The sequence below is a fragment of the Chlorocebus sabaeus genome, chromosome 8 (assembly GCF_047675955.1).
Source record: "Chlorocebus sabaeus isolate Y175 chromosome 8, mChlSab1.0.hap1, whole genome shotgun sequence".
In the NCBI taxonomy this organism is placed as follows: Eukaryota; Metazoa; Chordata; class Mammalia; order Primates; family Cercopithecidae; genus Chlorocebus; species Chlorocebus sabaeus.
The window spans coordinates 9,981,074-9,995,839 of NC_132911.1; the positions used below are offsets into that span (position 1 = coordinate 9,981,074).

The window sequence follows — 14,766 nt, forward strand, 5'->3', positions numbered from 1 at the left end:
GAAGACATTATACTAAGTAGAATAAGCCATTCATAAAAGGGTAATTACTATATGATTCTATCTATAGGAGGTCCCTCGAGTAGTCAAATTTAGAGAGACAGGAAGCAGAATAGGGGTTACCAGGGGCTGGGGAAAGGAGGACTAGACAGAGCTTAGTGGCTATGGAGCTTCCCTTTGGGAAGATAAAATAATTCTGGAGCTAGATGGTGGTGATGGCTGCACGACAATGTGAAGGTACTTAACACCACTGAACCATATGCTTAAAAAATGGTGACAATGATAAATGTTAGATTATGTATCTGTTACCACAATTTTTTAAAAATGAAGTCCATCATGCAACCGATTTTTCTTCATGTTGTTGCTAGGAAACATAGAGCCAAATCTATGATCAAGTTTTATAAATTATGTAAGATTACGACATGCATTCTTTGCGTATTTCATTTCACTTACTTTTCCTTTGGCCTAATATTTACCTAATTCTAATGCATGTTAGCTGGCTGTGTCTTGCATATATTTTAATTTTCCTTTAATCCATTTTATAACAAGGCCCCAGATAAATGGCTGGGGAGAGTGAGAACAAGAAAAAGAATATTATGTTTTATATTATCTGCATTTGATCCTTGATTGCTCTGTATTTTTCTTAAAAATGCTAGTTGGGTTAAACTGAATAATGAGTAACTTTTTTAGTTTTAGTTATTCTCTATACCTATGTTTCTCTTCTTAAAAAATTTAATTAACAGAGAAGCAATAGAAAATATTTGTTTCTCCTGCACATCCTGTTGAATGTATTTTCTCTGTAGAAATTTAAAAAATGTCCACCACATTTGTAAAATAAATCTCTCTCTCGTCAAAACTTAAAGGTAAAAAGGTCAGTCAAGTGGGTGGTCGCTGTACACTACTGCAAAGAGTGAAAAAATCAGCCACATCTGATCAGCTTTACAGTTGAGGCCAAAAGAGAAATAGAGTATTTTCTGAGAGCTCTGTATTGACACAGAAGCAAACAACCAGTCTCACTTGGACAAGTGGTGAGAGTGAGGCTGACACAGAGTTTAATAACATGGGCTTCTCAGTATCCAGCCAATATTAGGTGAGTTATCAACTAATGCTGTCTGTTATCCTTCAAAATCCCCGAGTTACGGGACTCATCTGGTGTTATGAAGGAGAGGTGATGGATCCCACAGAGCCTAGTGATGTTGGCATCACTCTCCCAGGGACTTGATCACAGCTCATCCAGAGTGAGGAAAGCAGGTGGTCCGCCAGGGAGCACCTGTCCGGCTGGTCTGTCATCCCTATGCCAAGGGCTTGATGCGTCATTTCCTGACACTCTGACAACAGTCCTAGGAGGCAAACAGCTTTCTCGTCATGTTACAGACGAGAGATGGGGCTTAAGAAGGTGGAAAAAACTTGTCTAGAGTCAACAGGATTATAGGACTTCAGTGACCTCTGGGAATTCTGAATTCTTTACAGACTCCTCCATAACCTTTTTGTGGGACGACGGCTTCACTTTCTGGTTCTTACTTACAACCCAAATGGGTGAAGTTGATGGATAAGTGATCTCTATACCAGTGAAGTGTTATTATATGAAACATTATCTAATCTACTCCCCTCTACAACGAATTCCGCGCCATCCTCCAACCTATAGTGCACGTTCCACGCTCTAAACATCCAAACCCACCCTCCTCTGTGACTCCGTACGTAACTTGTTCTTTTCTGGACCAGCCCAGGTCAACGTGGCTGCACCATAACAGCCCATGCTTTCCAAACCAAAAGAGATTTTCGACACAGGTTTTCAAAGGTCTCTTTCTCCTTCTCTATATTATCTGACTTCTCTACACTCAAGAAGAAAATAAAAGTTGAAATCATGCATGGAATATATAAAATAAAATGCATCTTAAACTATGTCTCCAATGACCATTGCCCCCTCAAGGTGCTTGAAATTACCCAGGAAGGAAGGCCTATTTTTATCTCCCCAAGTGCTCTACCATTTAAGAACTTTGCATCAGCTAGCAGTCTGCAGTTCGGACCATCTTGTGAATTTAGATTGTTTGGCTAATTATAAACACATTACAATGTCATTCTTTCTGGCCTTTTTCCTGGAATGAGTGGTTGCCCCTCCAGAGCTCACAAATGGGCTTCAGTAGTTTTCAGTCAAGATTCAGGGAGAAATACACCACACCGGGACTCGGTTATTTACCAACATCATGCTGGATGTGTGCCAGTGAGACACCAAGACACTTCCCTTTGAAGTCTGACATATTGCCGGCTGCTTCCAATGATGTCTTCTTGGCTGACAGACAAATAACCGGGGCTGATTCAAAACTCACCTCCCGTTCACGCCAGGGGGGAAACAATTTCTTGTGATTGGTTCATCTTACATGGATCTCACTCTCCTTGGAGGGGCCGAAGGTGAGTACCCCAGAGAGGTGCACGTCTCTGGGCTGCTGTCAGCTGTGGGCCCCTGCTTTGGGACCAGTCCATCCACACAGCTGTTCAAGAAAAGGTCCCGTGAGCACTCGGCACCTTAGGTTGTCAACAGAGATGTGCCATGTGACAAACAGCACATTTTCCTAAGGCCTCGGCTTGGCTTTTGCTCCCCCCACTTGTTTGAAAAATCTTCAGAGAATCTGACCCAAAAAACCTGTTTTCCAGTGGTTTGTGGTCAGAGAGACATTGCCATCAGGTTACTGGGAGCCTAAAAATTCACGACAATCCAAAGAATTTGCAGAGGTACTTCTGCTGTTGCTGCTTGGTATCAATTTCTGAACATTAAGGTTTCTCACTGCAGAATTTTACCTTTCACCAAATAGCCTGGACACGAGTTCCTAAATGGTACAGGTTCATACCTTCAGATCCAGCAATCCCACTGCTGGGTATGTACCCAAAAGAGAGGAAATCAGTGTATCGAAGAGACCTCTCCACTCCCAGGTTTGCTGCAGCAGTTGTTCACAATAGCCAAGATTTGGAAGCAACCTAAGTGTCTATCAACAGAAGAATGGTAAAGAAAATGTGGTACCTGGGGAGGCTGATGCAGGTGGATCATGAGGTCAGGAGATCAAGACCATCCTGGCTAACATGGTGAAACCCCGTCTCTACTAAAAAGACAAAAAAATTAGCCAGGCGTGGTGGCGCGCGCCTGTCATCCCAGTTACTTGGGAGGCTGAGGCAGAAGAATTGTTTGAACTCGGGAGGCAGAGGTTGCAGTGAGCCGAGATCACGCCACTGCACTCCGGCCTGGGTGAGAGCGAGACTCCGTCTCAAAAAAAAAAAAAAAAAAGAAAGAAAATGTGGTACACAATGGAGTACTCCTCAGCCATAAAACAGAATGAGATACTATCACTTGCAACAACATTGTTAAGTGAAATAAGCCCAGCACAAAAAGACAAACATCATGTGTTCTCACTTATTTGTGGGATCTAAAAATCAAAACAATTAAACTCATGGAGATGAGAGTAGAATGATGGTTACCAAAGGCTGGGAAGGGTAGGTAGTAGGGGTACACGAGAAGATGGGGATGGTTAATGGATGCAAAACATAATAGTGAGAAAGAATGAATGAGACCTAATATTTGATAGTACAACAGGGTAACTATAGTAAGAACTGTATATTTAAAAATAACTGAAAGAGTATAATTGGATTGTCTAACACAAAGGATAAATGCTTGAGGGGATGGACACCCCATTTCCATGATGTGATTACTACACATTTCATGCCTGTCTCAAAACATCTCACATGCCCCGTAAATATATACACCTACTGTGCACCCACAAAAATTTTAAATTAAAAAAATAAATAATGATGAGTTCAAAGAATTTTGAGTTAGCAGAATTTTTTTTTAATGTTTCAATGTTCCAAAACACAGTCAATTCTCAGTAATTGAGAAGAAAGCGTCTTAAAGTCTACATAGCCACTTCTGAACTGGTTGAGGATGACCACTCTAGCATCTGAATATCTCAAGTAATGAAGAAATAACTACCCTACATCCCTGGAAAGTATTAGTACAATATTAAAACTGCAACTGTAAAATCAGATCCATTCCCTTACCCTTATTGAATTATCATAAACTAGGTTTTAGGAATATGAACTAACTTTCAAACTGAAATTATTCAGAAAGAATACAACAATATTTATTGAATATAATCTCCAAAGTTAGCATAACTACTAGTGTGGATGTGACATTATATACAATCCAATCTACATTGAAATTTTTTTCATTTGTTCACTTTGTCTATCCAAGTTCATTATTTTTCCGTTTCTACTTAACTCGGTGTGTATTTACTATTCTTGGTTCAATATTTTATAATATACGACCTCATTACAGGGATACATTATATCCTAGCTACCTAATATCCTCCAGGTTTATCCCTCATTATTTCAATATAATTGTTCATAGCACCCTTTTCACTCTCAAATGTATCCTAGTTTGGATGACAAATTTATGTTCAAAGATAGTAAAGTTTACTTTTTTTTTTTCCAGACAGAGCCTGGCTCTGTTACCCAGGCTGGAGTGCAGTGGCATGATCTCGGCTCACTGCAACCTCCGCCTCCTGGGTTCAAGTAATTCTCCTGCCTCAGCCTCCCAAGTAGCTATGATTAGAGGTGCATGCCACCACGTCCAGCTAATTTTTTGTATGAGGTATTTTTTAATTGTACCAAAAATCTTCACAAATTAAGCTTGGAATCCCCCGCCCTGCATTTTCCAGTCTTTTCAATTAGTAAGCTTTGATTTTCTTGTGAAATTACATCTTCTTGACTGTGGAGTATTTTTAAGGCAATGAGTAGCTGGTCTGTGAGAACAAACACCTCCACAGAGGCTGGAACCAGGCCCTCCACGTGGACAGAGTGGTCCGTGGTCAACGGACTGTCACTTTCATTAACATATTGACAGCCAGAGAAAACCTTTCTAAGACAGGCCCAGCAGGGTGGCAAAAGATATGCTCATATCTGAGGAAGCCTCGGCCATGTTTCTTTAATCTCTGAGTGCCTCAGTTTATCTGCCTATAAAGGAGCACAACGATGCCCACTACACAGGGCGGGCGCTCTAAACATCAAAGGGGTGAGAGCCAAAGGGCACTCACAGCCACCAGGAACAAAGACAGGAAGTAATTGCAAAATGTGTGGCTCCACTTCCAGCTTGCAAGCAGAGGGCTCCCACTGACTTGAAAGAGAGCATCACACACAGGCAGGAGAAGCCCCCAGGAGGACCAAGCCTATTACCTTTGTTCTCATTGTCTGAAAGGGCAGAGGAGAGGGAGAGCCACAGAGGAAGCTAAGAATGGTGGGGGCAGAAAAACAAGACCAGAAGAAAAACTAACTGTTGGGCTACAAAAGAAAATCTGTGAAGACTGTAGGCCAGGGACAGTTTCTAAGGAATCATCTATCTATTCTCTGGTCCCTTGATATGACCCATTCATGCATTTCTCACATTGAAATGCCTTTATCCTACACTCTATCTGTCCTTCCTGACATTTCACATTCTAATCTAAAAGCTTCATGGCAGTTCAATAGTCATTTGTAGAGCAGATTAAATTTCAAAGTTCTTATGTTGGTAGCATTCTAAAGGTAAGGTATATTCAAATGATTAACCAATAGATAATGACATTGTGGCCAGGTGCAATGGCTCATGCCTGTAATCCCAGCACTTTGGGAGGCTGAAGTGGGAGAATCTCTTGAGGTCAGGAGTTCAAGACCAGCCTGGCCAACATGGAAAAAACTCCATCTCTACTAAAAATACAAAAAAATATAAAAATAAAAATAGGTGGGTGTCGTGATGCACGCCTGTAATCCCAGCTACTTGGGGGGCTGAGGCAGGAGAATCACTTGAACTCAGAAAGTGGAGATTGCAGTGAGCTGAGATTGTGCCAGTGCACTCCAGCCTGGGCAACAGAGTGAGACACATCTCAAAAAAAAAAATGATATTGTAATTGGTGATACTATTTTATCACAAAATATGAAGACCTCCAAGGCTGAAGAATGGGATTGAACAAGTACAAGTGCCATCACTGTTTTGGCGAACTCACAGTCAAGGGAATGTAAGACATCCTCTTGTGCATGAATACATGCTACTACGGTCAAATGGAAAAGCATGATAGTAGTAGGAGATGTTGCTCCAACCAGTATTCTCCCAGCAAAGGCTACTTCTCAAGACTCCTTCAGGGCACTCTGAGAAGGCATGCAAGTATACAAATTGATGTGCTAAATGGGCTTGACTGCAAATCATGCTTTTGTGCATGGATCCAGCTGAAAGTTGTCTCTGAATCTATCAGGCCTTCCCAGGGTTCCTTGAACCAGTGCAGAGAGAGTCAGCGAACATCATGACAAGAACATGAATTCAGGGTCAATTAGACTTGGGCTCAAACTCTAGTTCCACCAACCACCTCCGTGGCCAAGTGGCTCTGGATAAGTCACATGGCCTCGCTAGGAAGAGGAGTATGAGTCCATCAGCTTTGCAAGGGGGTGGCAGGATGAAATGCCCAATGTATTCCCAAGAGTCAAGCATTGTGCTGAGCTGACCTTTCCATTGCAGTGATAAACCACTCAAATCCTCTACTCCACCCTAGGCCGGGGGACAAGCAATAGAAAGTGAGAATCATTCTGAAGACATTAATATGAAATGCTTGCATATACTTAACCAAAATAGGGCCTCAATTTAAGCATCTGGAAGAGCTAAACTGCACTTCTAAAGTAAGAATTCTTAGATGTCAAACGTATTCTATTTTATGATGTGTATAATTCTGCCTCTTCTATGTTGTTAACTTGTAGAAATTATGCACATGATTCATCTCTTCTAAAACCACACACGCTGGCCATGCACAGTGGGCCTCCCAGGGGCTGCCTCCTGCTCCAAGAGCCTTCAGTCCTGAATACATAAGAGGTAAAGGCCAAGGGCTTAGAGTTGCAGAGGCCTTAGAGCTCACCCGTCAGCCTCCTCACCGAAAATGGAGGCTTAGAGAGGGGAAGTTGCTTGCTGAAAGTCAAACAATGAAGGCCTTGGGTAAGGATGTTGAGTAAGCTGCTATAAACCAAACCTGTCCACCCCAAACCCCTGCTGCAAACAAACAAACAAACAAACAAACAAAGGCTTGCCACAGAACCTTATTCCCTGTTATTTCCAATTCTGTAGTCAAACAATGTCATCAGCCCATCTGGTACAGAGTCTGCCCTTCAAGAAAGAAGTTTTACTTCAATATCACAACAGAGGGAAACCCACTAATAATGGGTTAGTGTCATTTACTATTTCCCAATATGACATAAGACCTAGTTTCTCATATGCCTGGGGTTGGCAAATCTGAGAGACTGGAAAATAAATAAATAAATCATCAAAAGAACCCTCTGAACATTGATACATGTGACATTTGCTGTCCCATGATAACAGACACCATGCTGGGACAGGAAAGTTAGCAAATCAAATATTTTAGCACATGTTTTAGAGAGTCCACTAGGCCTTCTACAAAATCAACTTCTCCATTTAAATTTCTGAGCACAATAATCTCTAATCATATTTTAAAAGGTGATAGCCTACACAGAGCATGATTTACCAACACTGAAGTGGAACTGGGTCCCTGTTTATAACTCTCCAGCTGCTAATCCTCACTGATGCCTAATTCTGGTTCCATCTCTGGGAATAAGGGAACAATATATTTTGAATGTGTACTGAGGCTAATTTCCAGTTCAAACGTACTTCAGGGCTTCAAAGCAGTTTTGTACCCTCAAAGGAGACTACCATCAAGACCAGAGTAGGCCAGAAGCCTACAGGAGGCGTGAAATCAGGGGACCTCACATTTTTAGGATGAGAGACATCACAGAACCTGTCTAAAGGTGGAGGGGAAGGAACCAGGGGAGGCAGCTGAATGTCCAGTTGAAATTCCAGAGGACAGAGGTTGTCATTTTCAGTGGGTAACACAGGGAGGAACCCCAGAGCATTGCTAGAGAGAAGGGGAGGGGAGATGGGAGGGGGGCCCAAAGGAAGGAGAGGTAAGGAAGGAAAGGAATGGAGAAAAGAAGGCAGGCAAAGAAAGGGCCATGTGCAGAGATATTCTGAAGGAAGTTTAGATGACATGGGGCATGGAGGGAAGGAAAGGCGGATTAAAAAGGACCTCTTCACCAAACAGTTTGGAATTTTAACAGAGAAGTTCCGCTCAAACACGTAATTATACATTGTAAGTATACCACTCAGGGATTGGACTTTGCTGAAAACATTTTTAATTAATGTTTTCTCTTAAGGAGCGTGCTTAATTCATGATAGAGAAGAAAGAGATCATTCCATTAGACTGATTTTTGTGGAATAACAAGTCAAAACTACTTAAATCCCAGTCTTTAACAAAGTGAGAGATATCCATGTGGGAAAAAAAAAAAATCCCTGCTAGCAAAGAAAAACTCAAACCCTAAATTAGCAGGTTAATTCACAGTGTGGACATAAGAAATAGCATACTCAGTTTGATATTTGGTTGTCAACGTGAGAAAATAAAGCACACTAAATTCTATAGAATAAGCTTTTCCAACCCCAGAAATTACTAGGAACTCAATAGTTTTCTTGGCTGTAACAACTTGTAAATATCTAGAAGAGCCCAGATTTTGAAGCCCTGAGGACACTTGCTAAAACTAAGAAATTTGGCACTAGTCTTTGCACACAATTTGGGTTTTCTTTCAGAGTTGATATCTTACCAAATACAGCCATCTGTGTTCCCTCTGGGAAAGGTTCGACTGTTCTGTTGCCATTGACATGATGTTTGGCTAGAAAAAAAAAAAAAGAAAGAAAGAAATGCAAGTTTAAGTGTAAAGTTCTAACACATACTAACACATGTCATTAAATGTGTCAATGAGCCTATTTCTCCTTTGAGTTAAAAATGCACCCCAGCTTACCCTCTGAAGAGAGCTTCAATCGTTTTGTTTTTAATCTCTGTTGCAGAAGGGCCTACAGATCATCTAGTTCAGGTATGTCATTTTATAAACGAGCAGGCTGAGGTCTGAGCTTGTGCAGAGCTGGACAATGGGTGGCTACAGACCCAGCCCAGCCTGAAGGCTCCCGATATCCGGCCAGAGTCCCTCTTGTGCCAGGCCATTTCTAGAAAACAAGGAAAGCTCCAACTTCCAGGCTGAACTGGGGGTGGGTCCCCCTGAAGACTCCTAACAATCAGAACACTGATGCACTCGGTATTTAAAGTGAGAAGTAAAAAGGGCAAGGTACCATTGGAACCAATTTTTCGAGAAACACAATAGCAGAACATGTCATTTCACTATAACACAAGCACTGTTCACCCAGGCCAAAGACACCAGCCTTCTTAAGGGCCAGAGAGATATTCCAGTGCCTCCAACTGCTCCTTATCCCCCCAGGTCCTTCTAACCAGTCACTCTTCCCACCCTAGTAGACATCAAGGACTCAGAAGTAATAAGTGACCAGATTATTGTTTTCCAGCATTAACTTGATCTTACAATCCCCAAAACTGTGATCAATAGAGAATATGAGTATTCCCCACGTATGAGCATTTTTTAAATAATATCCTCAGCAAGTTTTGAATATGAGCACTTATGTGGAAAACACAAAAGACAAGGATAGCTAAGACGCTTCACACTGCATCATGGGCACAGACGCTTTGACGTAATGGGTCACACTGGATTGGCTGGGCTCAGGCAAAGGGCTCAGCACTGAAGCCAGGCTTGGAGGGGTCTAGGGAAGGATGACACGGTTCCTGCCCTCAAGGAGAGTACAGTTATCTTCAAGAAATAACAATTGCAAAAACAAACATTAAAGAAGGCATATAATTATGTGCTAAGTCCTGCCATGTGGACGGAGAGTTCTGCAGGAGTGCAGGAGATTGTAGCAGGAGAGCTGCTGGGTGGGAAGTCAGATGTGCTGCCTGAAGGCACTGCCACTCCTGGAGTCCAAAGGAGAAGTCAGGTTTGCAAAGGCGAGGGTGAGGGAGCAACTTGAGTGAGAGCCAGGAGTCATCTTCCTGGGCCAGAGAATAATCTGTTTTGGTGGAGTGGAGGTGCTATTTTGAGAAGCAATGGCAAGTAAATCTCTTAGACTGAGACCAAGTCATGGAAGATCTTGAGCACCCATCCAAACCCATGGGAACCACAGGCAGCCTCTGCAGTACTGATGCACATCTTTTAGAGCCTGAGGCTTTCAGGGTTCACTAGTTCAGGTAGCCCTTAGGGATTCCATCAGTTCCCTTCTGGGGCTTCCACTAGTTCTGAAGTTATTGTGGCATTCCTACAAGCAGAAAGCCTGGGAAAAGGGAGGAGCTAGCCCAGGGTTCTGAGGGCAAGGTGGTGAGCTCAGTGGCCTGAGAGGTTTGTAGCCACTAACTGGCATGATTAGCAGATGTGTGATGGAAGGTCCTAGATGTGTGATAGAAGGACCTTGTCAAGCATTCACTGATCTGGTTAGAACCACTGGTTACTGAATTCAAATAAACATGCTGAGCTTCCATGTGGAGATCAAAGATCTGCCCTTTGGTTCTTGCCTCACAGCCCTGTCAGTGGTTTGGAACACATTTGCCTTGACCCATATCACAAGTCAGAAATCTGTTCAAACTCTTTAAACCCATGAATCCCACTTGTAAGAATTTAGCTTAAGAAAAAAATGTAAGAGAAAAAAAGGCGATATACATAATATTTATGAAAGTATTACCTGTATTAACAAAATCTTAAAATCAACTAAATATCCAAAAGTAGAGAAATTGCTTAGAAAATTGTCATTTATGATTTATTAAATGAATGGAATATTACCCAACATATTTTAAATGCAGCCTTGAGAGAGACATAGAAACGTGGGAAAATATTTGGGATAATGGTAAGGAAACACAACCCTATTACGTCTTCTACGTAGATTATAATGACAACTAATTAAAATACAAATATTTATGGCAAAAGAATGGCAGAAGAACATAAAAATGAAAATAGACTATGCAAGACATTTATTTTTATTAATTTCCTTTGTCACTGTTAGATTCTTTTCTTATTGTCTAGGGTGAAAATGTTTGAATTCAAAAAATCAAAATTATAGATTTTTCTATTTTTTCCACAGCAGTTGGTTTCCCAGGACAATCCATTGAGGTCTGTCAATGGCCCAGCTGAAACCCACATGTTCACAATCCAAAGTGCACCCTAGCTGACATCTCCTCTGAACACCACAACACCACACAGGATGTCCTCCCACCCTAAAACGGCTTCTCTGCCAGCATCCCCCACCTTTGGGAACGGGCCTGCCATGCTCCTGCTTTTTAGCTGTCCTTATCCCTTCTCTTCCCTTCACTCCCCACATCCAATCTGCCACCATAGCTAGCGACTGTCCCCTCCCAGATACCTGCAGCATCCCCCTCACTTCTTTTTTCACTACCCAAGCCTCCCTATCCCCAAGTATCATGACCCCTTTTCCTGGACTCCAACATCTGCCTTCTAACTCTTCTATATCCCATGTCCAATTCATTTTTCCCAGTGTAGCCACAATGATCTTTCCAAAGGGAAAACACCTAATCATGTGACACAAACTCCACAACCCCTCCTCCCCTTCCAAGGTGTCCCACGACTCTGAGGCCAGAGTCAAAGCTCCAGCACGGCCTGAAAGCACCTGCTCGGTCAGAACACCAGCATCCCTCATCCTCCTACCACAGCCACCCTGGTCTCTTGGGACCAAGGGCCTTTGCTCTGCAGCACTCACCCAAGTAGCACTCTGTGCTTATGCCATTGTTTGGACAGGGACTGCATCTATCAGTAGACTGCAAGCTCAGGGAGGGCAGCGGTCGTAGCTCTTTGACTCCCCATTTCCATAATCCTCTCTCAGTGTATGGACACAGAACAGGCATTTGATGAGTATTTTTTAAATTAGCGAATGAAGTAAATGGTACTAAAAAATCTCTCTTTAGCCATTATGAAAGATAATTTACTTGATAAGTTAAAAATATAGATACACACTTATGTCTCACTTAACAACAGGGATACAGTCAGGGAAATCTATGTGTTGTTAGGTCATTTTGTCATTGTGCAACACAGAGTGCATTTACACAAACCTAGATGGTAGAGCCAACTACACACCTAGACTATGGCTATGTGGTATAGTCTACTACCCCTAGGCCATGACCTGTACAACATGTGACTATACTGAATACTGTAGTCAACTGTAATACAATGGTAAGTATTTGTGATCTAGCTATCTATAAGCACAGAAAAGGTACAGTAAAAACAGTATAAAAGATTTAAAAAAAAGATACACCTGTCTAGTGTATTTATGACAAATGGAACTTGCAGGACTGGAAGCTGCTCTGGGTAAGTCAATGAATGGTGAGTGGGTGTGAAGGCCTAGGCCATTACTGAACACTACCATGGACTTTATAAATATCATGCAGTTAGGCTACATTAAATTTTTTTTTAAATTTTCTTTCTTCAATACTAAATTAACCTCAGCTACTGTAACTTTTTACTTTATAAACTTTTAAACTATTTTTTACTTTTCGACTCTTATAATAACACAGCTTAAAACACAAGCACATTGTGCAAGTACACGAAAATATTTTTATATCTTTATAAGCTCTTCCTATTTTTAAAATTTTCATTTTTTACTTTTTAAAATTTTCTGTTGAAAACGAAGACACAAATGCACACACTCGCCTAAGCCTGATCAGAATCATTAATATCACTGTCTTCCACCCTCCACATCTTGTCCCACTGGAAGGTCTTCAGGGGCAATAACACACTTGGAGCTGTCATCTCCTATGGTAACAACGTCTTCTTCTGGACACCTCCTGAAGTACCGACCTCAGGCTATTTTACAGTTTTTTATTACTGCAGGAGCACACTCTAAAATAATGACTGAAAGTATATAGTCATCTATGATCATTATCAATTATATACTGTACATTATCAAATGTGCTGAACTTTTCTATGACTAGCAGTGCAATAGGTTTGTTTACAACAGTATCACCAAAAATACATGAATAATGTGTTGTGCTACGATGTCATGATGGTTACAATGTCACTAGGTGATAAAAGTTTTTCAGTTCCATTGTAATCTTAAGGAACCACCATCATATACATAACCCCTTGTTGGCCAAAACATTGTTATGTGGCACATGACTGTTACATATCTTTATGTGTGTGTGTGTGTGTTCCTTACATAAAATGATCATTGAAAATGGCCCCTCAGAAATAGTTCCCCCAGCCAGGTGGCCTGGAGACAAGGGAACTCCTCTATTCCACTCCTTAAACCTCAAGCCCTCTTCCCTTTCCCATTTACCTAGTCTCATCTGAGAGATTGGCAGTGATGGCTGAGGGGGAAAGACCAGAAATGCTCCATAAACTGGAGAAGGTGGAGGGAGTTCACTTGCTATTCCCTCCTCACTGATGAGGCCCCCGGGGGGCCTTGTCTTTAGTTCTGGAGGTTGAGGTCCAAAGATAACAGGTTCTGTAAACATGAGTTTGCACCTTCTGAAATACAGCTGAGTCTTACATCAGTCCTGTGAACCGCAGGCACAACACTCACAAGCAGGAGACAGGACAAAACTCGCAAGCAGGAGACAGGACAGAACTGGTGGCTAAGAACAGGGGCTCCAGAACAAGACAGCCTGAGACTTTCAGCTCTCCCACTTCCTACCCATATGATCTTGGCTTAGTCATTCAACCTCTTCATGCCTCTGTGTCCTCATCTGTAAGAATTTCTTCATTGTAAGTTTCCTCATTTGTACTTACCTCATGGGGTGTTTTGAGAATTAAATACAAAAAGCACTCAGAATGGTGTCCAGTACATAACAATCTCTATACAACAGTTAGGCTGGTATTATCACCTGTGTGTGAAGTTTACTTTCTAACAGGTCTGTTTCAGGAATGGCAAATACACATTAGTCACCTCCTCTCCACGACCATAATCATGGCAGACATCACTAATCAACCACCGCACACTTTCTTGATCCTTGAATGTGACCACAGAATCTTTTCTCAACACAGTACCCATACAGTCTCTTATAGCTTAGAGGCAGCACGTGTGATGAAATCACTTTGCCATTCAGGTTTAAATGGATAAAAAACAAAGATAGCACAGGGGAAGAAGTCATTTTCCTTCTCATTTCTACACTGTGATAAAAACCCTCTGAAAATCCCCCACACTATATATTGCTCTAGGGATAAAAGAATAAGGGGGAAATCTGAGAGCTACTTTCCATTCCATAATGAGAGAATAGCAAGTTCTTTACAACCAAGAAACGACAGCTCTATTCCTAGAAACCAAGGTGGAGTTTCTAATGACATTTTCTCATTGAAACTCTGCTAAGGCACGTATTTGGGGGCCGAAGAACCAAAGATCCTTTAAACCCTTCGTATAGGTTCAGTAAGAACTGGGGGGAGGGTGGGCTAACCTGGGAACCTAACCCACCATCTACAAATTTGTTTCAAAATCAATGGCATGTTTCACCACAGAAACAAATTTATTAAACAGAAAAGTCATTCGTTGATTGAGTCCTAACTATTGATTACCAGTAGAGTGTGAAATGGAGACAGAAGAGTCTCCAACAGGGACATCTGTTGCCCAGCCATAGCACAGTGGGTGCCTCCCATCTGGTGGGTTGGGCACATGCCCCAGCCCCTTCTCTGCTCCCAGGGACACACACCAAAGCCACATGATCTGGGAGGACAGCCTCTGCTGATGGCAGTGATGTGTCCTCCGCCAAGAAGATATGAGGACAAGAAACAAATCTTGAGAGCCCAGGGCTTGCAGAGCAGCAGTTAATTAGACCAAGACTGGGTCAAAGTCAGCTTCTGGATGTTGAAGGGGAT

At 41.9% G+C, this 14,766-nt stretch overlaps 1 protein-coding gene across 5 annotated transcripts in view; it reads right to left on the bottom strand.

Moving 5' to 3' along the window:
• MSRA (methionine sulfoxide reductase A) overlaps positions 1 to 14,766 on the bottom strand; it is a 362,667-nt gene that overhangs the window by 208,493 nt on the left and 139,408 nt on the right. For 4 of the 5 annotated variants that reach the window (XM_007961667.3, XM_007961666.3, XM_007961668.3 and 1 more), the window contains one exon: positions 8,662 to 8,730. The exons of the other annotated variant lie outside the window; for it this stretch is intronic. In XM_007961667.3, the coding sequence (XP_007959858.1) occupies positions 8,662 to 8,730 (69 nt within the window). The remainder of the gene's footprint in view (positions 1 to 8,661; positions 8,731 to 14,766) is intronic. 5 annotated transcript variants of the gene reach the window in all.